The 25,377-nt window shown below is 37.0% G+C and overlaps 1 protein-coding gene across 5 annotated transcripts in view; it reads right to left on the reverse strand.

Moving 5' to 3' along the window:
* LOC117405082 (anion exchange protein 3-like) overlaps positions 1 to 18,399 on the reverse strand; it is a 78,975-nt gene extending 60,576 nt beyond the window's left edge. Inside the window, exons 1-2 of one of the 5 annotated variants that reach the window (XM_034007862.3) lie at positions 18,256 to 18,399; positions 8,519 to 8,669 (exon numbers count right to left, since the gene is read on the reverse strand). In XM_034007862.3, the coding sequence (XP_033863753.2) occupies positions 8,519 to 8,566 (48 nt within the window). In that variant the 5' untranslated portion in view covers positions 8,567 to 8,669; positions 18,256 to 18,399. Of the gene's footprint in view, positions 1 to 8,518; positions 8,670 to 11,817; positions 11,920 to 18,255 lie in introns of those variants that run through there. The other 4 variants (XM_034007829.3, XM_034007851.3, XM_034007871.3 and 1 more) reach the window with 4 other exon arrangements.
* Between the last annotated feature and the right edge of the window lie 6,978 nt (positions 18,400 to 25,377).

The following is a 25,377-nucleotide window of genomic DNA, read 5'->3' on the forward strand; positions in this document are numbered from 1 at the left end:
GGTACTTGAAATTAAAAGGTGACATGGCAGTGGTGTTCACAGAACTCAGTAGCTGTATCTTCAGTAAATGTTGGGAATTCACAAAGAAGAAGCAAACAAATCTGAGTGGCCTGCATGAATTCTCACCAAGTCCACTCTTAGAGTGAATAGGATGGGCACCCTGTGTTATCAGTGCTATCAATTTAATCTTCATTTACTCACTGCTAATGAATAATACCTTATGCTGTTTAAATATAGCCACAACACTAATTGTGGTGATGTTATTATGTAACACCTTTCAATCAGTTAAGCAAAGATTGCTGTGAATGTTTATCTTTGCCAATTGTTAGTTATGAAAGAACCACAAAATAGATTTATGATGCACACTGAATTATAAAAATAACAAAGTTGTCTACCATTCTCAACCTACTGTCTACCCAATCTTCACCCTCAAAGATGACGTTTGACATTTTCAATGGTAAGCTGCTGTATATTTGTAAACTGTAGTGTTTCTACTAGACACATTGTTTATATACCTGCATACAGTGTAATGGTTGAATTATTAGATATGAGTAACAGCAGATATCAAACGTCATACCCTCGTAGGTTCTCTAAGAAAGGAGGGGGATCTCTGGAATGTGTGGGGACCGTGATTACTTTGTAATTGTACAGAGTGGTGGGATGGGTTTTATGGATTGGCACGTCTGTAGTCATTGGATCCTGGAGAGCTTAGGCAGGGGGGAGAGGTGAACAACATGAATATTGTGAATAAGAGGCACGAAAGCAGTCTTACTGTTAAAATATTACAATTTTATTGTATCAACCATGCAATGCTAGCTAAACTTAAAGTAAAAAAATAGCTGCAAGTTGCAGGTGCTTTAATTGGTTCCTTCTGTATAAAACTATACAGGGTAGGTTTATAGTTACTTATCTCAAGCGAATGCACATTTTATAAATGTACTACTGGCACACACTGGTCCTGTTTAAATGAACACCATTAATCAAAAAATAATAACATGGACATAGAAAAGCAACAGAGCATAACTAATCACATTTCTTTCATCTGTTGTATTAGAACTCTGAGTTCCGAGAGCACATTTCAAAATGTGGATTCTGCCCTTTTCAAGGAAGAAAATATTTGTTTCTTCTATTGAATGTTCCTCTTTCCAGTTTGTTATTTTAAAGTAATGTGTTGTTCTAATTAACCAGGGTGGATTTCAAAGGATTTCAAGAGTTTGTTGAAGTGCCAAAAACAGAGAATTTCAAAGCAAAAGACACACATAAAGGGGTGAACTGAGATGTTTTCTAGACAATAGCAGAGGTCTATTAGGGTTGTTTATGACTGAAAGTTCCCTACAGCGTGATCCCCCAGTGGCTCACCTGGTAAAAAGCACAGCCGCGTGGTGTGCAGGATGAGTCATACAGTCAGGGGAGGTCAGGTTGGCATTCTGGCGGTGCTAAGTTGCCACTGGGGATTCTGGAGTGAGCGTTGCATTGGCTCTGGTGCTCCCGTGGGTTAGGGAGGCAAAACCGGCAGAGACTGTTTCTCCTCATCCAGCTAAAGCGGACCCTACTGGCCAGGCGCCTTCAGGGCTGGCCTTTGTCCTCCAGAGGCCAGTAGCTCATCCACTCTCGAGTTCCTGGGTGTAAAGAGTAAATTGGCTAGGTAGTGGAATCGGAGGCCGTCCACTGAACCTTGAGTTCTCCTGAACTGTGTGGATAATTGCTGCGATGAGGGGACATAATTGGACATTCTAAATTAGGAAGAAAATCTGGGGTAAAAGCTAAATAAAAAAAATAACAAAAAGTTCCCTACAGCAGTGTTTCCCATACTGGGGGTTGGGGAACCCTGAGGGAAAACAGGATGGTTTCAGCAGGGCTGCAGTACATAAATATTCTCTTCCAAATGACCCGGTCCTAACAAAGTAAAATTGTCCTGGGGGATCAATTTATTTACATGAAAGTCTTCAAAATTACACAAAGTTAATGAATTATTTCCATAAATCTAGTGCTCGGCCATTCCATACGATGTCCCACCTCTAAAATCTTGAGGTCTGTGAACACCACTGCCATGTCACCTTTTAATTTCAAGTACCCGGATTAAATCAAAGATGAGAGGGAACTCAAGGGATACCAATGAATTGTATTTGGCGTTTCTTGCATGGTTATTAGCTCCCACTGGGGCCTAGCATCGGCGGGCGTATGTACTTGCAGTATGTCACGCTTCACAGATTTCTCCTTACATCTGGAAAACCGTTTACCGAATTGTCATGAAATGTACTAACATTATTTAGCATAAGTTATTGAGAACATCAGATTCTGGGGATATAAGGAGGTATCTGTCTGTCTGTACATTCGTCCATCTCTATGTCACGCTTACATTTTTGTCATGAATCCAATTGTCATGAAACTTGGTATTAACATTATATCCCTGGTACCTCTTTCATATTTTTACAGTAGCTTGTATCATAAGGAAACACTTTTCACCACGGCATCATTTGTTTTAATCCACCCACTGGGGAAACTTACTCCTCTTTTGTCTCTTTCAGTTCTCCAAGGAATACTACAGAAGCCATTTTTCTTCACAATTAAATGTGATAAAAGACCCAAATGTTTCACACAGTGTTTCAAAAACAAGTGAGACAAGTGAGACACAATTGTGAAACAAAAGACACATATTTTTAAAATTAAAAAATTGTACCCACTGTAGTTATCACTTAAATATACAGAAAAATGCACATAAATATAAATTATATTTATCTTGAAACCAATATGGAAATCTGCACTACACAGTTTACTTTGATGTGGAACTCAACATCTTCAAATAGGGGAACTGCAGTCGACTCGAAAAGCTCTTTCAAAATACACTCAGTTTTTTTAACACAGAGGTCTTACCTTACCATCTTGAGAGGCAAAAAGAGAAAATGGTTTCCGTGGGCTGACGGTTTAATCCCGCGGTAGGCGGGGCTGAGGACGTCACCCCAGGAAGGGGCCTATCGGCAGCTCTGATATAAAGAGCTCAGTGAATACCTACCAATAGGCAAGCATATCCCATAAGTATGTTTTGGTGGTCGTCTTCAAATTGAAAGGGAACAGCTGAGCTTCCTGGTTTAGCCTGTCTACAGATTTTCTGATAAGACACGACCAGAAAAATGGACATGTGCTCGAAATCACACAAAACAAATAACATGGTATCTGTATATCACTGCTGTATGAAAGGCTTGCGTGACTCATTGATAATAAAAAAGATAAATACACATTTCAATGTTGTTCTCTATGCTGCCCCTAGTATGCATTAAAAAAAAATGTTTTGTATCAATATTGAAGCAACAGAACCCAGAATTGTTTACTGAAGATCAACTTTGCCTTTACGGATATGTGTGTAAGATATTACACATTCTTATGTGGATAGGTTTTTTGGTTTGATTGTTTCAATGAAAGCTTATGAGGCTCAAAACTTCTAAACCCCTTGTTGGATTGATAAGAAAATCTGTTTATGGCTTCATAATACTGTAGGCACTGTTATGCGTTTGTGCAATGATCACATGGCAAAAAAAAACATGTTTTGCACACTGCTAGGGGGCTGTAATCAAATGGACATGGACATGTGAAAAAGTATGTGATCTGTATCATTGCTGATCAAAGGTCAATGTGAAAGTGATACTCCATTGGGAATCATAGAATACAGCCATAATTTTATCTGACCAGTGCCAGGTCTAAATACAGCCACTGAGATCATTTTAATTTGAGCACTAATATTCTGAAAATCATCTTACAGTGAATGAGAATCTCTTTAGTGCACTTCTGTCTGTAAAATTAATAAAATGTTAAGAGCTTAAAACAATGTGGCAGTGAAGAGGTACATTTTTACTGCACAAAACTGATAACACAATACATCAGTCTACCAAAAGTGAAGAAATTTAGTCAAAGCGTACTGTCTCCATACAGCAGAAAAAACAACAACTCATTAATCAACCCTATTCAGTAGTATATATTGAAAGCAATGGGTTTATCTTCCAAAAGTGACTTGGAATAAATCTGTGTCTTGGGCAGTCACCTACGTACTCTGCTGCAGCCCCCTTTCCACTCACTCATCCCAGGGAACGTATTTACCATCTCCCTAAGTACAGCTGTTCCTGAGTAGTCTGGTAGACTGCAGTATATAGCGTGTAATATTTCTGAAGTATGGCTTGACATCACTACAAGGCCTTAATTAAATCTGGTCCTGTTGTAAGCTTTGTGAACATCACCTGAACCCAGTAAATTAATTAGTCTTGTATTTTGTTCAGCAATCTATTATGGCTTCAGTTACACACTTCATTTAAAAATGAAAGCTGGCAATTGCAGTAAACAGTTTCCAGTTTCTGTTACTTGAATTTGCCAAGTCTTATAGTGGCTGGCCGTATTTACAGCGAATAGATTAGGAATTTTAAAACATTAAAACTGTGGCAACTGGTTCGACATAGAGCCTTGTTTTGAAGTATATTTTCTGAAAGAAAAAAAACAACGAGATAAAAGAAGTGAGAAACTATTTCTTAGCAGGAAGGAGTAGTTAAATTGTTTTTCTGAGTAGATTTTTTGCCCATGGACCAATCTAGTAGATCACCATGATTCATAAAAACTTGCCAATGGGTGTATAAGTTTCATCACAATGGTTGACCGATTCTCTGACAAAATGTGACAGTACAAGTTTCTTTATTATATCACTGCAGAGTGTAGAAAGGATACAAAATGGTTCAAAGTGGGCAATACACAAGTGAGGGAAGACATAAACACAGAGGGTTGAAGTCCAGAGTTGTTTTTATCTGTGCTCATAAATTGATTAATTTTGAATAAAAAATCTAAATGATTGTGCTTTCTGTTATAGCTATAGATTTTAATAAGTCTTTTTTTAATTTATTTATTTTAATAAGCTATTGTTGTGGCGAACTCTGAATTCAGCTCGGCGAGGCCATTATTGGGACCATTGAGATATGAAAGATAAAAAACTAAAGTGGTTCTACCCTTTGATCTGTTACTGAAAACCCAATTGCATAATTGCAGTTATTTTGTATTATTCACATTATTTGTGACATAAAACCACACTGCATTAGTTTGTAAACTCATCTCAACCACAGAACTGTTCAACAAAACTTCATATCCTGGTGTTCAAATTTAATTTCCCCCTTACAACCTTAACTTTTACAGGGATATGTGTTTTGTTTTCACAGTTCATACATGACACTGTTTAGGGGGTTGTGGTGTCAAAAAGCCCACAGTGAAATAGTTATATTTAATTAATTGTTACGCCACAAAAATTGGACTTCTAAAGCATTTGTAAATGATGTTACAACTATTAATTTGTTGTATGTTTATTTGTATTAGTGCTGAGACAAATATGTTGGTAATTTAAAGTATGACTGTATAAAAAAAGGTATTAGGCAAAAGACACCAATATCAGTACATTTACTGTATGTACTGAGGAGAGTTTATCTCCATTTATTAATGGGTAATTTGACGGGGCAATGTGTGTATTTAACTTCTGAGACAGTTCTTACTGGTATATGGTACTAATTTTACTTTTCCTGCTAATTCAAAATTAAAGACTATTTCAGTATTTGTTTAGATTTTTAAATAATATTCAAACAACAAAAAACTAAGTTCACCCCAGCTCTAGATAATACATATGGGTAATTTATAATTATAATTATACTGGGTGGCTGCGTAAAGTGCAGTTGCCTAGTGAACTACGTCATGCAAAGACCATTATCATGAGTCACATTCAATGTAATGCCTAAGATCTGTTTAGAATCATTTCATTATCTTCATTCTTCACATTAAGTCAGAAAGCAGCCTAAATCAATGGAAGTTTAAAAAGGGATTTTAATGCAAACAGTAAATATTAGACCTTTTTAGGGTCTACAGTATAGTGTATATTTAACAATAGAATGGTAAGAGGTGAAAAGTGGATTATTCTTTCACACTCTTAGAGACACTAAAGCTGGAATTGACTCAGCAGTGCTTATCTGCACACTTGCATGACCCAGCCACAATCAAAAAAGTCGCATCATTTTTTACATGGGTTAGTTTGTTTAGAACTACCCTGGCAGTAATTAATGCAGACTCGAAACTACCGCAGGTGGTGAATTAGTCAATCACACTCAGACGCATTAACGTAAGTGTGAACCAAACAGGTTGCGAGTCTTGCTTCAGTGTACAATCTGCTCTAAAGTACCAGGGTGAAAACAGTATAAAAGATAGCGTGAGACTAATTGGATTATTAGTCTCAGTTTCAACACCTGTGCAGAATTCCCTGCTGATAACTGCCTTGCGATGAGCTGGTTCTGTTATTTGCTGCTGGTGGGATTTCTATTAAAATGTAGTTTTACAGAATTTAACCATAAAAGGCACATTAATATTAATCAACTGATTTTCAAGAGCTTTCTTTGACATGTAATATTACATAAATATAAAACAGCCTTTCTCTTTTCCCTGCATATTAAAAAAACACCAGACCCAATCCATCTTCCGCAGTAACTGACTCAACCAGCACATCACAACACAATTGTCTGCAGGGAGGCTTGCACAGGTGTTGCAGGTGTTGTTGCAGGTGGTGTGGCTTTGAACCGTGCTGAGCTTAAACTTAACTAAGGGATGTAATAGTATACATATTGTAATTGTTTCATCTCTAGCTTGTCCTTTATTAACCTTATTAATGATCAGGTATAAATGCACCTAGGGTCACAGTAGGGTAATTAAAGGTGCTCTTAGTGCAACGTGCTTTAGATAATTCAGTGAATTAATATTATTATTAAGCTCTTATTATTATGACTTTCCCCATATTATGGTGAATTACTAATTGCATTAACAAATTAAGACTCAAGCACCACTTCTGTATGATAAATCATTTTGATATGGATTGCAAAGTGCTTACTTGAACAATATTAAATGAGTACAAATACAACCTGTTTTAAACACTTAGCAATGTGTTTGACCAACAAGTGGTGTTACTACCATTGATAATATGTGGTATAATTCCTTATATAAATTACACTGTATGTAAAGAAAACATTTAAAAAGCCAAAAAAAGTTAATATATTTTTAAAAATAATTCTAACCTCGATATCTACAGTTTGCTTTTTGGTTTCAACTGTTTCGTACATAGACTACCGTAACTATATTGACTTCTCGCTAGAACTCATTTCTTTAACTGAAAGTCAGCAGTTTACATACTCCCTTTTACATACTCCCGTTGGCATTTATGTAACCAGTCTGGTAAGAAATGATATGTTTGGAATTGGATTTAGGTATTTAGTCTAGTTGCTACTGATTCAAATGCAGAGATAACTTATAATGATTATAATAATCTACTAAGCACCTATTAAGTGTTTATACCATATTTACAAACATATATGCAAGGACTGAAAATTTGCAACCTGGCTAAACAGTATCTAGTAACTACCATGAGACCATATCACCAAAAGGTAAAAGTAAGATCCTTTCCCCAAATAACTAGTAATGGGAAAAAAAGGAGGCAGAAATGAACTGATCCATGCGTTTAAGGTTCAGAGATTTAATGCTTCAACTGTACGTGCATACATGGATATTAGAAAGATGTTTGGGTTGGAGACTGTAATTGTAAATAAAAGCTAATATATATGTTCTGGGTTGCCCTACAGGTTCTGCAGTGTTATTAATTAAGTGTAACTTATTGTAATCCAACTGCTGGGTTGCAAAAATATCTTAAGAATCCTTGTTGCTCAGAATCAACAGTAAGCTTGTGGATTGCCTGGGACAGAACACAAAGGGACCATTGATTACCCTTGGGCAGCTCATTCCAATGGTCTGAGTGTGCCTGTTGAGACAGCATTCAGCACAAGAAGGCACGGCAGCCAAGCGTGACCAACATGTTTAATAGGCACTAAAATAACTGCATTTATTATATAATAGCTGTTAGGTCACATTTCCACCAGAATCATGAAACCTATCCGTAAATCTCATTGCAGTATCAAAGTGGGCCTGCTACCGGTTCCATCCAATCTGCAACCGGAGTTCAGGAGCTGCTTTTCAGTTCCAGTTGCCTACCTTAGATACATGTAACATAGGCTTGGTCAGCCAAAGTGATCTACCACTAACTGCATTTTTTGTTCGTTTTTTTTTTTTGGAAACACACTGCATTACACTAGATGGTTCAGGTTCTTACTAATATAAAGACACTTTGGGTGATGTTGTTCAAAGGTTCAAGGTATTCTTTCCATTGGATGTTTATTAGATAACTATGTTCCATCAGAATGATGATGGAGAGATGTCTGTCATCCCCCAATCACTCCTGGGTTATACCATTGTGATGTCAAAATTTCAAAATGTACCCACTTGGTACAGGACAATACTAGGGCCGCAACATTGTCATTGGAAATCATTGGGTAATAGTTGGCACCAACTAGTCAATTAGCAAGATCTACTTGTTGTTCCACATTAAAGCCAGAGACCCAGTTTCAGTTCAGAAATGCCTCTGTGTCTGATGTTCTCAGGTGGGGATGCTCAGATCTCACTCTCCTACCTGATGCAGGTTGATGAACACTTCGCTCCCGTCGCCGCTAGCTGCCATGCTTGGACAGAGAAAACCACAGGAAGTGCAGGGTGGGGGGAGGGAGGGATCAACCCTTCTCTTTCACTGTTGGGTTTCCAGTAAACCTGTGGGGTGGCATAACCTGGAGAGGGCAGAAAGAGAGCGAGATTATGCCATGTCTACTTCAATGGAAACCACAATCCCTGGAATATGCCTTTAGAATGTTTACAGGCTGAAAACAACACAATCTATTTAAAATAGATTTAAATAGATGTCAACACGATTTTGTTGGCATCTGTTTAAAATACGTGGAGAAAGTTGTCCTGCAAATGGGCTTGTCATGTCTTCAATATAGTTGGCTTCCTCGTGGATGCCCAAGTGGCTCAGCTGTAAAAGGCATGACTGCGTGGTGAGCACAGCAAATCAATCTGTTTATGCACATTACAAAAAACAAAATGCTATTTTGTGGTGTGTTTATGACTTGATTTTCCCTTTGACTCAGATTAAGCCCCTTTTTCCTGCCACAGAAGTTAATGCCCTGTGTTACAGTATGATTGGAACTAATTATCGTGATATTATTGATAATCTGTTTAGTCTTGATAAGTTGTACTGAAAAATGATTATTGAATATTTGTATTATCAGCAATAACCTTGTTTCAAAGAGTCATCTGAGGCCACATAGCTACCAAAATGTTTTTATTCCTTTCTCTTCCTGTAGACAACAGATTTGTCCAATAGGAGACTGGGGGGTTACGTGCCACGTAATTAAACTTAATTAAAATAGGGGAAAGGAAACCAAGTATTTGATCAAACCCACATCATTGAGACAGGATAAATGACCCTTACCTGAGTGAGAACAGATTTTGGAGAACATTAACCCTTTCAATCCTGGCAGGACCTTAGTGCTGTATGTTAACAAATGCCATCAGAAATCACATTGGAACCTCACGGGACTCCTAGGTCCCAGTCTGAGGTAGTGTATAAATACATGTCAAGTTCTCATGTATACTCAATAAAAGACTTCCTTCTTCAGCGCACAGAAAATAATTCAGGACTTGAAAGGGTTAAGAGAAACAGCAAAAAAATGCTGTTATACTGATTAAAGGAAGGGGGCTTTAAAGCCTTGGTTACAACACTTTGAACAAGAAAGAAACACATCTTTTACATTTTTTTTCACCAACATGACAAAATTTGCTAAACCTCATCAGAAGAAAACTTAATCTACATGTAAAGGTAAGGGGAGCTCTGTACTGTAATTGCTGGGAAATCTTCCAAAGACCAGACACTAAGCCTTTTGATTAAATGTTTAAAGACTGTACAACTGGTACGTTACTTGAGGCCTACTGAACTACTTTCTCACAATAAGCTACTGACAAACATCTAAAAGAGTACTTCTTTGTAAAGTGTACTAAACATCTTACTGGACATGGATACCAGTCCTACCATGGACACTGAGACGTATTTATTAAAAACCTTCATCGCGCATATTTGGCTCACTCACCAGAGGAGAACTTTGCACAGAGGAATTTAATTCTATTTTGCTTTAACCTTTCCATGTTACAGTGCATCCTGTTGGCAAACGATTATAAGTGAATTTAATTTTGAATTTAATTCTCATAAAAGGTGAAGGACAATGGCACTGGCTACAGTCAGGCTTGAAAGTCATGAGCGACAGGTTACAGGAAGTGCTGTAATAAAAAAATATTCAGCGTCTGCAGTTTAGCTGACTTTAGGATTCTACTACGTGCTAAACTGCTAGTGGACCCCTTTTATACTTTATTTAGCAGATCTAGTTAATCTAAATATCAATTTAAAAGTTTAATTCAGAGATCCAAAGCTGTACATATACATATATCAGGAGGCCAGGAGGTTTATCAGCTTATCATGACATATAAATAGTGTGCCTTTAAAAAAACACAGGACTTACATGCAAATGTGTGGTGCAATTGTGATGTGGACTAAGATCCCCTAAACCCATTCCATTTTGTGACCTGAGCTTGCAGAAGCATGAAAGGCTTGTAAACTATCCTACGGACTGCATCCTTTTTTTCAAAGTTGCAACACATTTTAGGTGGGCATTGAGTGACTTCAGCATTATCGGCATGATCCATAACAGCAGAACATGTTGTACAAAAAAAATATCATGTGCACAGGGACATTCCTCCAACTCGCTTAATTGCTACTCCATGCCAGATGAAAGCCTCAGACGTAGGATAGGGGTGATGAACACAGAATGCTTCCTTAACAGGTGTACAAATGAAAGTACACTAGGAGACACCCCTGCCATGTTAGAGGTGTTGTTTTTCATTGCCTTGTTTCACTGCTTTTGTATTTGGATCCGCTGCTGTTTTTGTCTCTGAGCTTCAAAATAATAGGCCTACTTTATTGAAATGGATGTTTTGTTTTTTATTTTTATTTCACCACCACATTAATACAAATTTAATTGTCAGTGTCATACATTGGTTCTTCACAAATTAAAAGCTAACAGTGTAGTGACCTACAACCACAGCACGTCAAAGTAAAAATGTAAGTGATGTACGTCTAAATGGGGGTGTTGTGTGGTAGTAGCCAGTGCATTTTGCTAATTAATTGAATAAATTGCTCACAAAACAAAAACACTCCAGAAATATTGCATATTATTATTATTATTATTTGTTTATTTAACAGATGCCTTTATCCAAGGCGGCTTACAGAGACTAGGCTATGTGAACTATGCATCAGCTGCAGAGTCACTTACAACAACATCTCACCCAAAAGACAGAGTTAAGTTACTTGCTCAGGGTCACACAATGAGTCAGTGAGTGAGCTGGGATTTGAACCAGGGACCTTGGTTACAAGCCCTTTTCTTAACCACTGGACCACACAGCCTCATATAAACATTTGTCTTTTTTTTACATTATAACCAACTGCTAAATTTTAATTTAACCTACCTTTTTTTTTCATTGGGACTGAACATTTGTTGCTGCTTTAGACTTATTAAAGATGCCTCTGCCATTTCACTTCCACAGAGAAAATACTTTAATAACTGGTAAAAGCAGGTGGCAGCTTACCTGTAGTACAGTACTTTGTGAAGTTCCTCAGACACAATACTATAAAAACAAACAAACTTTCAGTCCTGTTCAAAGTTTGGCAATTCAAGTAATTTTATCCCCTACCCTATGATTAAATCTAGCATTCCTAGTCAATTCCCAGCAGTCGCTGACTTCTGCACGGGACAACCATGTTATCAAACATGTGACAAGCAGCCTGCATTCTATATTAAGTAATTTCACACTTGTCAAATATCTTACCCTTTCCACGTATCCTCAAGTCACATCTCCTTGTTCACAGAAATAAAGACTTAGCTTCACACTTGGAGCACCACCTCCTCGACAGAATTGAGAAAGAGAAACCCTCTCTCTACTCAAAACAAGAGAAGAGGGGCTGAGGTATTGCATTTCCTCGTGGTTGCCGTGCTTGCTTAGTGACAGCTGTGGAATGTCCACGTGACTAACAAGACAAAAACGCACTTGGCACAACTTTACTGTCAATGACTCAGATGTCAGGGATGCCAATCAAATCCCTTGTGGAGAAAAACTAGGTTTTTTTATGTTTTCACAATGTGTTTAAGTACATTAATTTGGGAGAATTTATATAGAGAGCTATGGCTAAAAGATTTGCATCACCTAGAATTTTAGGATTGAGACATAATTTAAAATAAAGAAATAAAATATATATATGTGAACATAATTTAGATCTTTTATTTAACATCATGTAATCAAAGAAACTACAAAACGATGTTGCAAAAGTCTACTGGAAGCCATAATAGTAGTACAGTACAAGATATGGAAAACTACACAACGGAATGCAACTCAATAGGTTAAAGTAACATTATTCAGCAGGTTTCATTTGACATTATGAAGCAAAATTAGTTCATTCTATAGGGTTATGCAAAACCTTTGGCCATAGCTGTACAGTTTTATCAAAACCTGTAGATAATTGATTTCGCCTATCTTTAATTAGGGCCCTCACTGCTCACATTGTCTTTGGCTGTAGTGGGCTGTACTGTATGTTCTACCTTCACCCTAGTGCAGTATTTCCACTACGCATGCAGTGTGAATACTTCCTAAGCCAAACTTGAGTCCTCTTGTCTTCACCTGCCACATTTTCACAGGCTCAGGATGATTTAAGAGTTTCTAGGCCACGCTCTGCATGCGTAAACAGCATTGTTGGCAAGGAAACAATGTCATTTACAAAATCCAGGATATTGTCTAAACAACACACATACAGAAAGGCAGAAAAACAGAAACACCTGCCATAAATGTCAATAAGATGCTAGGGCCACCATGGGCAGCCAAGATTCAAATATGTGGCTCACATTAAGCCTTGTCCACACAATACAATTTTGTTGACCATTACTGTTGGGCAGGGTTTTTCTAAATACGGCCCCAAACAGTTGCTGCTTCTGCTAAGGCGAGCATTTTATTTAAAATATTTTTAAGGTGTTTTCACTGTGAGTTCAGGAGCTATTCAGCCTGCCATAGTCATAGGTGATGTATGCTAGCTAAAGTGTCTGTTTCGTACTAAGCAATTTAAAGCGGCTGATAGATGCCGCATGTTCTTCTCCTTCGTTGCCCTGATAAGCTGTTCCCTTGGTGACTGGGAGCTCAGGTACCTCATACAGCAACTGTCTCCCCAGAACCAATATACAGAGTCACATGTGGAACCACAAAGGAATGTGTCATTGGACTGTGCAAGTGACTTTCACAGCCTTTGCTGAGTGACAGAGTGGGAAGAGGGCTTGCAAATACCTTTAGAGCAGTGGTTTTCAAAATTTTTAGGCCCCATACCCCTTTTCAAATAATCTAGTCTACCGCGTACCCCCATCTGAGACAGGGTCATAGTATAATATTAACAGGAAAACAGAAAAAAATACAGTCTTTTCTAATTACTAGATTAAGTACTGTAAATGGAAAACTGCTGGTTAAAAACAAACAAAATAAAATACAATTAGTTAACCATGGTGAAAATGCACCAACTAAAAATGCCAAGTAAAATTATTTCAAAATCCAGACTCCAATAAGTATGAAACAAGTCCAAATTAAGAGTCCAAAACCAGGTTATGCTTCTGAATAACAAAACTAAGGTTCCAATTTAAAACAAAATAAAAAAGCAATTCTCAACAATAGAAATGCATTTCTTCCAACAAATGCAGAAGTGTAGAGAGAAAACAGATTTTTTAAAGTTACAAATATAGGCTTCTTTTTTTATTGAACTTGAATTTTATTGTTGAACACTTGAGCTGAGACCATGTAAAATGCTATGTGTGTCTTGTGTGGTATCAAATCCAGCCAGAATAATTGTTTGAAATGAATATTTCCAAAAGCTATTTTTTAAAAGTAGAAAGGGGATATTTATATCAGGCAGTCAAAAATGACTTTTAGCAAAAAAGCTTACATAATTAAAGTGTTTAGTGCAGTAGTCTGTTTGTGTTAATCAGTTGCAAGACAATTAAAGCTTGTTGATGGGCACTTGCTGTATGATTGAACACACTCAATAGGTCTGGAGTAGGGAATCCAATTCCGAACACTTTTCCCAATCCCAGGATTTAGGGATTGTATTATTATTATTCCTGCGATTCCATTTTCGTAATAATAATAATATTGTGCTTTTGCTTTTATTAATAACTACTGATGTGGAGGCGCAGGGTAATGCACTCACATGACTAAGGAGTTCTTCAACAAATTAATTAATAATGAAAAAACACATAGAAGCATTGCAAGTAAAGATAACAGCTGTGTCGCTCCAGCTCCAGCGCAGAACAAGTGAGTGTTTTCACTGTCTAAAGTAGGGCAGCCCAGCTGCCTGCTCAACTCAATAAAGGAAGGAGCTTGTTACTAGGATGTTCCAGGTTCAAGCCCCGCCACTGACTCACTGTGTGTGGCCGTGAGCAAGTCACTTAACCTCCTTGTGCTCCGTCCTTCAGATGAGACATAAAACCGAGGTCCTACTGTAAGTGACTGCAGCAGCAGTTGTGATGCATAGTTCACACTTTGGATAAAAGCGTCTGCTAAATGACTAAATAATAATAATAACTCAATAATACTGTTATTTAAAAACATAGATAAAACATGGAACTAATTAAACTACTAACACTGAACATTTAAATTCCAGTAAAGTAAACTTACCTAGTAAATACTACACATTTTAAAAGAAGCAACATCATAAAATGAGTTGTTTTTTTTTTGTTGTTTTTTTTTTAGCCCACAGACTGCAGTAACCAACCTCCTGCTATTTAAATTTGTAAATAAGCTATGTGTGCGCTCAACGCACTGTCAGCAGCCGGCTGGGTGTTTATAGCGTTAACCTCACAGAAAGGACGTACACCAGTACGGCTGTGGTTTTATTTGAAAGGAGATTCATCATTGTTGATTCAATTGCTAAGTCGCAAAGTACTACAACATGGTAAAAAGAAATGCATTGTCCGCCACTACAGGATTTTTTTCGCAGACCCCCTTACGAGAGCTTACATACCCCAGTTTGAAAACTGCTGCACTAGAGAATTTAACAAAACTAAATGATGAGCTAGCCAGTTCAAGTTTCTGATACAAAATTGAGTGTTCAGAGGTTAAAGGTATTAAAACACTGATTGTAGATTTAAATTATTGAGTAGTATGTAAAAGACAATTATTAGCATAAAACAATAACCAGTAGGTGGCATTATACTGCCAGTTCATATTTTGTGTGGATAATTTGTTATCCTAAACCAGTAATGTCCAAGTTTCTGTTTGGTTAGAGTAAATAATTGGATTAAATGATCTGTAGTTTGTTACACTGCCAACAGATAGCACTGATACAAAATGTGTCCAGTTTATTAGGAAAGGGAGGGGGTCCTATTATAAATTAAAGGATCTGGACTAAGCGTCAGATTACATCATTAACTGTGAAGCATAAAAGTTCTGGAGCAGTCAAATATGTAGCTGATAAAAGCATGACAGTGGGTGTCTGGCATATGTATCCTGGACTGCAACTTCACTCAGGGAAATTAGAGAGCACTGTGTCACACATCATTTGGCAATCGTCCTGGAAGCCAACCACCGATCGGTCTACTGCAATGGTCGGCGAACGGTGGCCAGGGGGCCAAATCTGGCCCACGGACAGGTGTCGTCTGGCCTCCTGGCAGGGCTGTATCAGAGAGAACTGTGTTCATTTAAATCTCTTGTAGAAAACCACATTTTGCACAGGGCATGGTCACATTTATAGGAACACTAAACCCAAAACTGCTTTGCAATTGTACAATGCAGATTCATGCAAAGTGGAAAGACCCTGAACTCTAATCTTACAGGTAGTAGCTCTTTACAGCATGGCTCAAGGTAAAGACTGTTTTAATGATCTGAACTGTGGCGGATCTTAACATCACCGCTCTTTAACGCCATATGAATCCAGCTGGTGATTGAATTACCCACTTATTAACATTACTGCATACAATGTTAATACAGTGAAATTAAGTTGAAAAATCAGAACGTTCTCCAGTAGAGAGTAAATTTCTTGTGTGAGAATCATAGTGCATCCAGCTCCTGCTCCCTCTCGCAATATTTTCTGTTCTTAAAATAGCCACTCATTTCAGTCAGCACACCGGCATTGTTGCAGGAGGGAGTCGGCTGCCCAAAAGAGAGTGCTTTCAAGTAAAAGTCTAATCAGCTGATTATGTTGAAATCGTATTCCTGCCTTATGGGCAACACGGAATACAGCAAAGGAAAGCCCACAGAAAAAATCTGCTGTGAATTGTCTGATATGCATCAAACGACACACGGAATGACTAATCCTATCAAAATATAGCTGTTAGATTTTGTTTAATTTCTAAACATTTACATTATAGCAGTAATCATGTTCAAATATTGAAACTAACACAGTGGAAATGTTGGCACCCACTCACATAACCTTAGCAAGAAGCACTCCAATCAAGCTTTAAAATAAATGACTACAATATGAATGTGTATAAAACTGTGTATATGGAATAGCCTATGAATAAATACTGAATATTAAATAAATAATCTTACACTGTATAGTTGTTAGAAACAATAAGGCCAATATCTATATTTCCCATTCATATTTTTGATAACGTTTAATCGTTTATACTAAATGCTCTATTAACACCCCGAGTAGCAGCCTATATTCAACAGAACTGTATGTAGAAAAAAATACACAAGAGGAATATTCATAGCCATATGCCATTGAGGAAATCCTACAGAATGCAACACGGTAGTTCACCTTCAGGGGTGTAAAGAATGATGTGGTAAGACAAATCTGTGACAAGACCTATGCGGTTTACAAGGATGGAGGGATTAGAGTCTGCATGCAGCCACAGCAAGCTCTTTGCCTTGATTTGGGCATGCTTTTGTTGGCCTGGTCTGGGACCAGTTATTCCTTTGTAGGTGTATGTTTTAACCTGTTCTGTAATTGCAATAGTTTTGGTATACTGGCCATGTGTACAAGTAGATCAGGAATGCTATAGTGTTTGGTAGAAGTGCCAAAACCAAATGACATTACGACAAAATGTCCTGTAACATTTTTAATAAGCACAACATGCTGAAGCAGTGCGTAGTCTGGTTAAACAATCTTGTTTTATTTCCATTTGATATAACTCCTTGGTTATCAGTAGTATGGATCTTTTTAGATAATTAATTTTGTCATAAAAGTAATTAACTTTGTACAATAGCATCACTCTGACTACCGTTGTTTTACAATCACTGTTGGGGGTTCTACAATTTCCACAACACTCAAAAAGGGCAGAATTCTTAGGAATTTCTATCATTTAAATGTAGGAATATTTTTCATTTTGTTCCTGCGGAAAACACACGAGGGCTCTGCACAAAATCGGTAAGTAATGCATATTCAGTCGTTTGGCACTGGTATGTATTCGAGTACGTATGTAAATCATGACCAAACTAATTCCACTCTAATAATATATATATATATATATATATATATATATATATATATATATATATATATATATATATATTACACACAATGCGCCAATATGTACGTAGCATAGCACCTTAATTGTTTCTTTCTGTGCATTAAAAGCCCTACAAGCAGCTGGAAGATTGGTACATATGTAATGCCCTCTGCACTGGTAACCTAGTTTTGATCAATTTATAACTCACCCAAGAGGTAACCCTAGGCTGTACATATCTAGCAACCCGTTTCATTAAAAGCATGTTCCCATTTGTATGAACAAAGAAAAAAAAGGACTACACCTTTCCCTGAAGATCTTTTTAAAAAATGCATAGATTCCAATACATTTTCCACGCGTTCGGGTGCCTGGCATGAAATACACCACACGATCCAATGCAACGCCACCCCCGCTGCAATAGATGGATCACCTGATTACAATTCCACATGCATCACACACACATACATCATGTTGTTGATTTGTGAAACACAGTTGTAATCTTGCTAATTTTTCATCGCTCAGTAAGCAAAGGTGCCACAATGTCTATAGCCCATGCACGCGTTTTAAATTTATTTTATTTTTTTTCTGACAGTATGGCCAGTAACACATATTTCCCTGCACATAAAAAGACACACTGCCTCTTTCAAGAAACTGCTTCCAGGCTTTGGACCAAAAAACATGCCCATGCAAAGCAAACGCCACAGCGCCCGCCTTCTGTTTAAATCTCCAGTCACGACCCAGTAGTAACTGCCCGAGTTCGCCTCTGTATGGACCGGTTTGGATCACCTACCTGTGCGTTTCGAGTGTTGTCCCTGTGGAATGTGGCTGAGCGCTGCGTAGTCACAGAGCGCAGCGGCTGGGATGCTCCATAGTGTGGTCTCGCCACCTCCCAGCAGCTGCTCTATACTCTAGTGATCCCGGCGCTGGTCATGTGATTCTGAGCATCACCCTCCTCAATCGATCCAGCGTTGTGTCACACAGTCTGTGAGACTGATGGGGTGGCTGGTGGTACATTGTGACGGGCAGCCGGGGAAAGGAGCCGAAAGAAAAAACAAGCAGAAATATAATTGATAGTGGTAATGGACAGGGAAAAGGTCTTCAGTGTGTTGAAACAATTTAACCTTCATTTTTTACAAATTTGACCCTTCAGTTATCATAACATTTTGCTTGGGCTAGAGTTACCCTTTTTGTAAAATTTAAAATATATGTGCTTACTAAACATACCTACACTGCAGTTTCTGTGCAATAAACTGCAGTAAATTATAATAATGTATTTTAGATATGTTTGATGTTGCTAAGTTACTACCAATATATTACTACTGTAGCCCAATACTACAGTCAGTGGGCATGTTCAAAGCTGTTGTCCCAAGTTTATAAAGTATTACCTATTAAGTACTACTGCATTTACGTCTTGAGGTAACAGTCTTCAACCAAGTACTGCAGTATATATATTTTTTATCAGTGTTACTGTACCTAAATGCACCAGTCATTCATTAAATAATTAAGTAGGATATCTATGTAAAATTGAAAAACCTGTGATGTAGTGTATGGCATTTGTTGCCCATTTTTCTCCATTCAGAAAAAATAAACAATCATCTGCTTTTCAAATGAACTGGGACAGTCGAAATGATTGGAGGTGAGGAATTTATTGTATATTTAACCAGACTCCTTGTTCATTATATTTCTTGGAATCCCTGAATTGAAAATCGCAACACAAACCAGCACTGTTTTTTTCAGGAGGATACTAAAGAAGCAATAAGCAGAAAGTGATTGTTAAAGCCCTGGAAATTGTGTTTTAAACATGTTGAGTTTGTGAGGTAGAAACACACGTACACATGTGGTGTAAACTAAAACTATATGCACATTTGCCACAAAGCTCTGATCCTGCAGTGATTTAGAGAACAGATCTCAAACCCCAGTGCACTAGAGCGGACATTTTGAAAAGAGCTTTGAAACAGAGTTTAAAGTTATAAGTGTAAGTTGTCAGAATGTTAACAAAAAGAAAAATGACAGGTATGTTATTTAAACAGCTGTAGCAGCACATGGGGATGTAGAACGCTATATTTTTCAGAACCCTGCTACTTACTCTTTAAACAGGTTCTTCTTAGTTCCTATACAGTATATTATTACATGTTTCTATAACAATCTTACCAAACTATACAAGATGCAGAATTATGTCCACATATAAAAAATAAATAATCTGCCATTAGTATGGAAAGTCGGGGGTCTAGTTATATCTATTTAAAACACAAAAGACATAACTACATACTTTTATGCTTTTCTCTATTTTGGCTTGGTTCTATATGAAGGGAATGCTAGCTAACATTAATTTATAATGACAGATACCATCCAAGCACTTTAGAAAAAAAGGATTGCTCTTATATTCAGTTTTTGCATTTTAAAATTATATAATTCCAAAAGAATAATGTTTTTTATTGTTGGTTTCATCTCTAATTATTTCTGATAGAGATTGCATAGATACTGAAACTCAAGGCTGCACAGCGGGGATTACCCTGGGGCCAGGCAAGGTACTGAAGAGGCCTTTTAGTTAGTAATGGACAACATGTCAGAAATGAGCAGACTAAAAGCTAATTTATCTGTTTCCTGCTCTGAGTCTGATCTATATATGAAAATAAAGAGGCTAAAGTCAGAGCTTTCTCATTGTGGTGCTTGCTGATGTAGATAGAGGATTATTGAATTACTTGACACGCCTTTCATCTCTGTATAGCAGGCCTGGTTTAGAATCTGACCACCAAACAATTTTGCATAATTTGATGCCTGGTTCCTTATAAGAGTTTAGCATGGTCATTTTGCACAGTAATCTTGCAGTTTTCCCATAGTCCTACTATGCATTTACCATAGTTTGTCATGTTTTTTAATATGCTTTACCATACCTCTCAATGCTTTACAATGTTTAGTTATGCTTTATTCGTTATTAACCCTTGGCTATGCTTTTACTATGGTACATGTTTATAAGGAGGTAACTTATTTTTTAAGTGTGCTTGCAGTGCTGACATACTTCCTACAGCTTATAAGCAGTGACATTCATCCCCTGTCTTGGCTGTGGATACAATGTTTGCAATCATTCAATGGTTTTAATTGCAATTATTCAAATATTGTGGTTTTTCTTTGACAAGTCTGTGTTAAGATGCTTCATCTGGATTCAGAAGCTGCTCTTCAGTTCTAGTTGCCTCCCATAGATACCTGTAAAGTTGGTTAGTTCAGATAAATTTCCTTTATAAAACTGTCATTAATATAAAGACTATTTGGGTGATCTAGCCTACATTCCATATATCTATGGCAGGCAATTCGAATTGCAGAGCAGCTCCTGGACTCAGGTGACAGCACCTTAGCACAGACTTCACAGTGTTTGAGTAATCTCATTACTCAATGACATTAGCAGTGTGGAGTAGTGGTTAGGGCTCTGGACTCTTGATCAGAGGGTCATGGGTTCAATCCCATGTGGGGGACACTGCTACTGTACTCTTGAACAAGGTACTTTACCTAAATTGCTCCAGTAAAAACCCAACTGTATAAATGGGTAATTGTATGTAAAAATAATGTGTAAAAAATAATGCAATTGTATGTAAAAAATAATGTGATATCTTGTAACAATTGTAAGTCGCCCTGGATAAGGGTGTCTGCTAAGAAATAAATAATAATAATAATAATGTCTATGAGAACAGCTGATCATTATTTCAAACAAGTAAAGAAACAGAACATCTTCAGTGAAATGGGAGCAGTGTTATGGTTGCCAGTGCTAATAAGAAATACAATGCAATTTGCTTTTATGTAGCGCTCTTCATGCAGAGTTTTGCAAAACTCAAAAAAGCCATTGGCTAAATAAGCTAACTCAAACAGATACATTTTTACATTTGATTTAAAATATTTTACTGTGCCAGCATTCCTGATATGACTTGGGAAGGCGTTCCAAAGACAGGGAGCAGAACAACTAAAGGTCCTTGCTCCTCCTGATTTTAGACGACTTCTAGGATCTACTAAAAGTTCAGCATTCACTGATCTCAAGGAGCATAATGCACAAACAGTTCCTGTAAATACAAAGGCTCAAAACCATGAAGGGCCTTATAAGTAGTAAGCAGAAATAATAAACTGTGTTTTAAAGACTTGGTTATCACATTCCTTTGAAAACATGTTTTGTGAAGGAATTCCATTCCAAGAAATGGTTGTTCTGAAGTATGTGTTTCATGTGCAGTATTTTGCATTATTTGGCCTCTTAGCTGCAGAATATTGATATTCGTCAGTTCAAATAAAGGACCACTTGTTCTGTTGTTGTTTTGTCTCTTCAGCTGGGAGTATTTCGAAGGTCATTTTTTATTTAAAGTCCAGGTTTGCCTGTGCAAAAAAAAAAAAAAAAAAAAAGCCCTTGAAAATGTTTAATAATATTGTTTGCTGTTATCAATATAACAAAGTAAACTTTTGGGGGAAAAAGGCAAACACTTTGTTTACGGAAATTCTTCAATAGAGAATTAGATACAAAAAACGACATCAAATAAAACTAACGCATGGTGCCGGCTATCTTGTTATTTTACTAACAGACAGACAGATATCTAGGGGATCTAAATGGGATATGAAGGCCTTTTTCATTTCAGGGCATTTATGGTGAGAATCAAATTATGCCTTGCAAACAAATGATGCTATTGGAACGTGTTCTCCTCCCCCTTAAAATGGATGCCGCAAACAAAATAATGTCATAAATCTTACCTTATATAGGTCTCAAATGTGCAGTTTTGAAAGAAACACGTGTCATAGTAAACTTTTTTTTTTTTTAACATGATATCTGGTACAACAGTAAGTTAAGAAGATTGCCAGCCATGCTTTCAGATAGTGCTGCACTTCCTTGGTCATTTCACCTGCATGGTGGATTTGTCCCCACTCCTTTAATGGCTTCTTTCATTAAATTAACCAATATAATGATAGATAAGCCAGTAACATGCTTTGACCCAGAAGACATTGCTAAGGTGAGATGATCTAGAAAGTTCTGGTGTAATAGATGTCCTGTTAGATAGAACCTTCTTTAACCTAATGTGGTAACTGATCATGTTTTAAAATGCAAAATATGTGTTTACTATAACATGTGTTTCTTTCAAAACTACAGAGACATATGCTAATAGAAGTTTAACTTTAAATGCTATTTTATTTGTTCATATTTCTTGTAGTTATAAGTAAATAACAAAATGGTGGCAGATAGCCACTGTTTACCTTATCTCTGCTCTGGTGCAATTTCCATACTTTAAATAAAGTTTTGTGGGAAACACATTTTATTCACTGGTGCACTGCTTCAGGGCCATGTATCGCATCACAATATCTTATAAAGAAGAAAACATATATATTTTTGTTAATCATTTAAATCCTCCCACTGGTTTGTAATAGATAATTGTGTTTTTAAGAGGAATACAAAGGTTATTAAGTTTTAAGTGACCTAATTTAAAATATGATTCAGTATTTTTACGTTTTTTAATTTGTTTTTATCATGAAGTCTGAATGCATATCTTATATATATATATAAACTGTATATGCTGTTTTTCCAGGTAATTAGATTGCACATTAGATCTATGTTCTGTAATGAACTCTGGTAGAGAGCTGAATTCAGCTGCATCTGTATGCTCCAGAATAAAAATCTCTTTTAGCACAGCGGACAGACTATAAACCCTAAGACCTGGGTTCAGTCCTCGCTACCTCCCATATAATAATAAGAAATGTTGGTCAGTAGTTGTTATGATATTTAAGAATTGTGCATGCTCCTACAGTTGGTTTGCAATTGGATGTGAAGGCCCTTCTTTTTAGTACTATACGTACTATATTATACATTATAGTTGTCAATGTTTGTCAATGCTTTTTTTTTTAATCCTGGATAAAGACATAAACTAAATTCAACAGATTAGCCAAAGTATGGCTTCTCACATTTTTAAGTGTATTAATTAAATAAGTCCTTAGAAGATGCTAGCAGAATTTTTTTTTAAAACTCTCTTTCAGTTTCTGATAGAAAAAAGGCTTGTTTAACAGGAATGATTATAGGGCACTGTTACAGGGTAGCGTCACGGCCCAGGATGTTATTGTCATGGAGAGAAAGGCAGAACACAGAAGCAAACACTAAACAAAACACATTTAACAAAATAAAAGGCACAAGGGCCAAAACAAAAGGTCTACACAAATCTCACAGACAACACAGGACAACACAGTACAGCAACAAACCCTTACCTTCACCAACATTAATTCTCCCATTAACACTTGTGATCGCCCATTTTATACACATGTGACTTATGGCTTCAGCCACATTCCCACATTATTTCCCCCCCCACACACACACACACACATTTTACCCCATCAGGTCTTTCACCCTGCCACAGGCACATATTACATAGTCCTATAAATATATTTAGTTGACTTTGCACCAATATGCCTGTTTTGCTGTGCAACTCAAATTCAGTGGTCATTAAAGTGATGATACATAGCTCTTATAGGCTGCCTACTTCCATTTGCTATACAGGTCTTAAATGTCCAGTTTTGAAAGAAACATATGTTATAGTAAGCTCGTATTTCAATTTTTAAAACATGATTTCTGGTTATACACTTGGTTAAAGGAATCTCTGCTTGCAAGCCATGCCTTAAGAGTGTTGCACTTGCTTGGCCATTTCATCTGTATAGTGATATTGTCCCCACCCATTCAATGGCATCTTTCCTGTAATTAATCAACCAGCTGCTTCCCCTATTGACTGGCATGCTTTCAGACAGTAACATGCTTTGACGCAGAAGACACTGCATGTGCAAACAGGTAACCTGAGAATATGGCACAGGAACTAAAAACTTCCATTAACCTAAAGTAGTACCAGATATCGTGGTCTAAAATGAAGTGTGTGAATGTGTGCTATAATGTGTTTCATTCATAAAAGCACATTTGAGACCTATTTCGTGCAAAACAGGTAATTATTTTGTTAGCTACAATTATTACGTTAATACAATTTCGTTTCAATGTGTACAGTCTACTATACAAAAAAAAAAAAAAAAGCTTGATAGAGACTAATTAGAAAATTAAAAAACACACAATACTTCAGGACCGCAACCATTTTAGATGCCATAATAACATAAGGGGGCAAAAAAATAGGACACATCGAGCATACTCAGAGACAACCAATTCCCTCACTAGTATAAAACTCTTCAGTAAACTCAATGAGCCCTGTGTTTAAGAAGCCACCTGTACTCTTTGCAATACATCACAACCCTTGCACGGGCATATAACCAAGCATTTAACTAGGCATGCAAAATTGCCAATCCAGCATAGCAAATCACTCACGTGATTGCATTTGTCAAATCTAATTAAACCTGTAAGAGATAAGCTTTACTAACATCTCAAGGTCAGGCAAAGTGTTTGGCAGGACACTGTATACATTATCTATTGCCATTTCCAGGATGTTTCAAGAAAAATTTCCAATCAAATTTGGACTTGTTTTATAAGAAATTTGTTTTCAACATTAAGTAAACCATTCCTAAGGTTTGAGGTGCAGTAGATTATACAGTTTTAAATATGGGTTTCACTTGGCGTCTATAGGCCTTTATTAAAGACTATTTTGTTTATATTGTCCTGCTATCAGTTTATCGGAGAGAATGTGCGACTTGTTGAAGATCACGTTAACAAACTGGACTGTCAACAGAACAACTGCGATTGGCCTTACATCCCATATGTGTTAAGTAGTAGGTCGTTTTGCATACGTTGGCTCTTAACTGTGGAAAATGCATTATCGATACCGCAGCACATCATCAACAGCAGTCCATCCACATACGTTTCCTTTTCAACGGTCTTCACAATTTGCAACTTAGACTCCGTACCACGAGAGGGAGCGGATGAACGCTATTAAATACAAAACAATAAAAAAATCTAGCTGACTTCCTTTTT

This window comes from Acipenser ruthenus, chromosome 10 (assembly GCF_902713425.1).
Source record: "Acipenser ruthenus chromosome 10, fAciRut3.2 maternal haplotype, whole genome shotgun sequence".
Lineage (NCBI taxonomy): Eukaryota > Metazoa > Chordata > Actinopteri > Acipenseriformes > Acipenseridae > Acipenser > Acipenser ruthenus.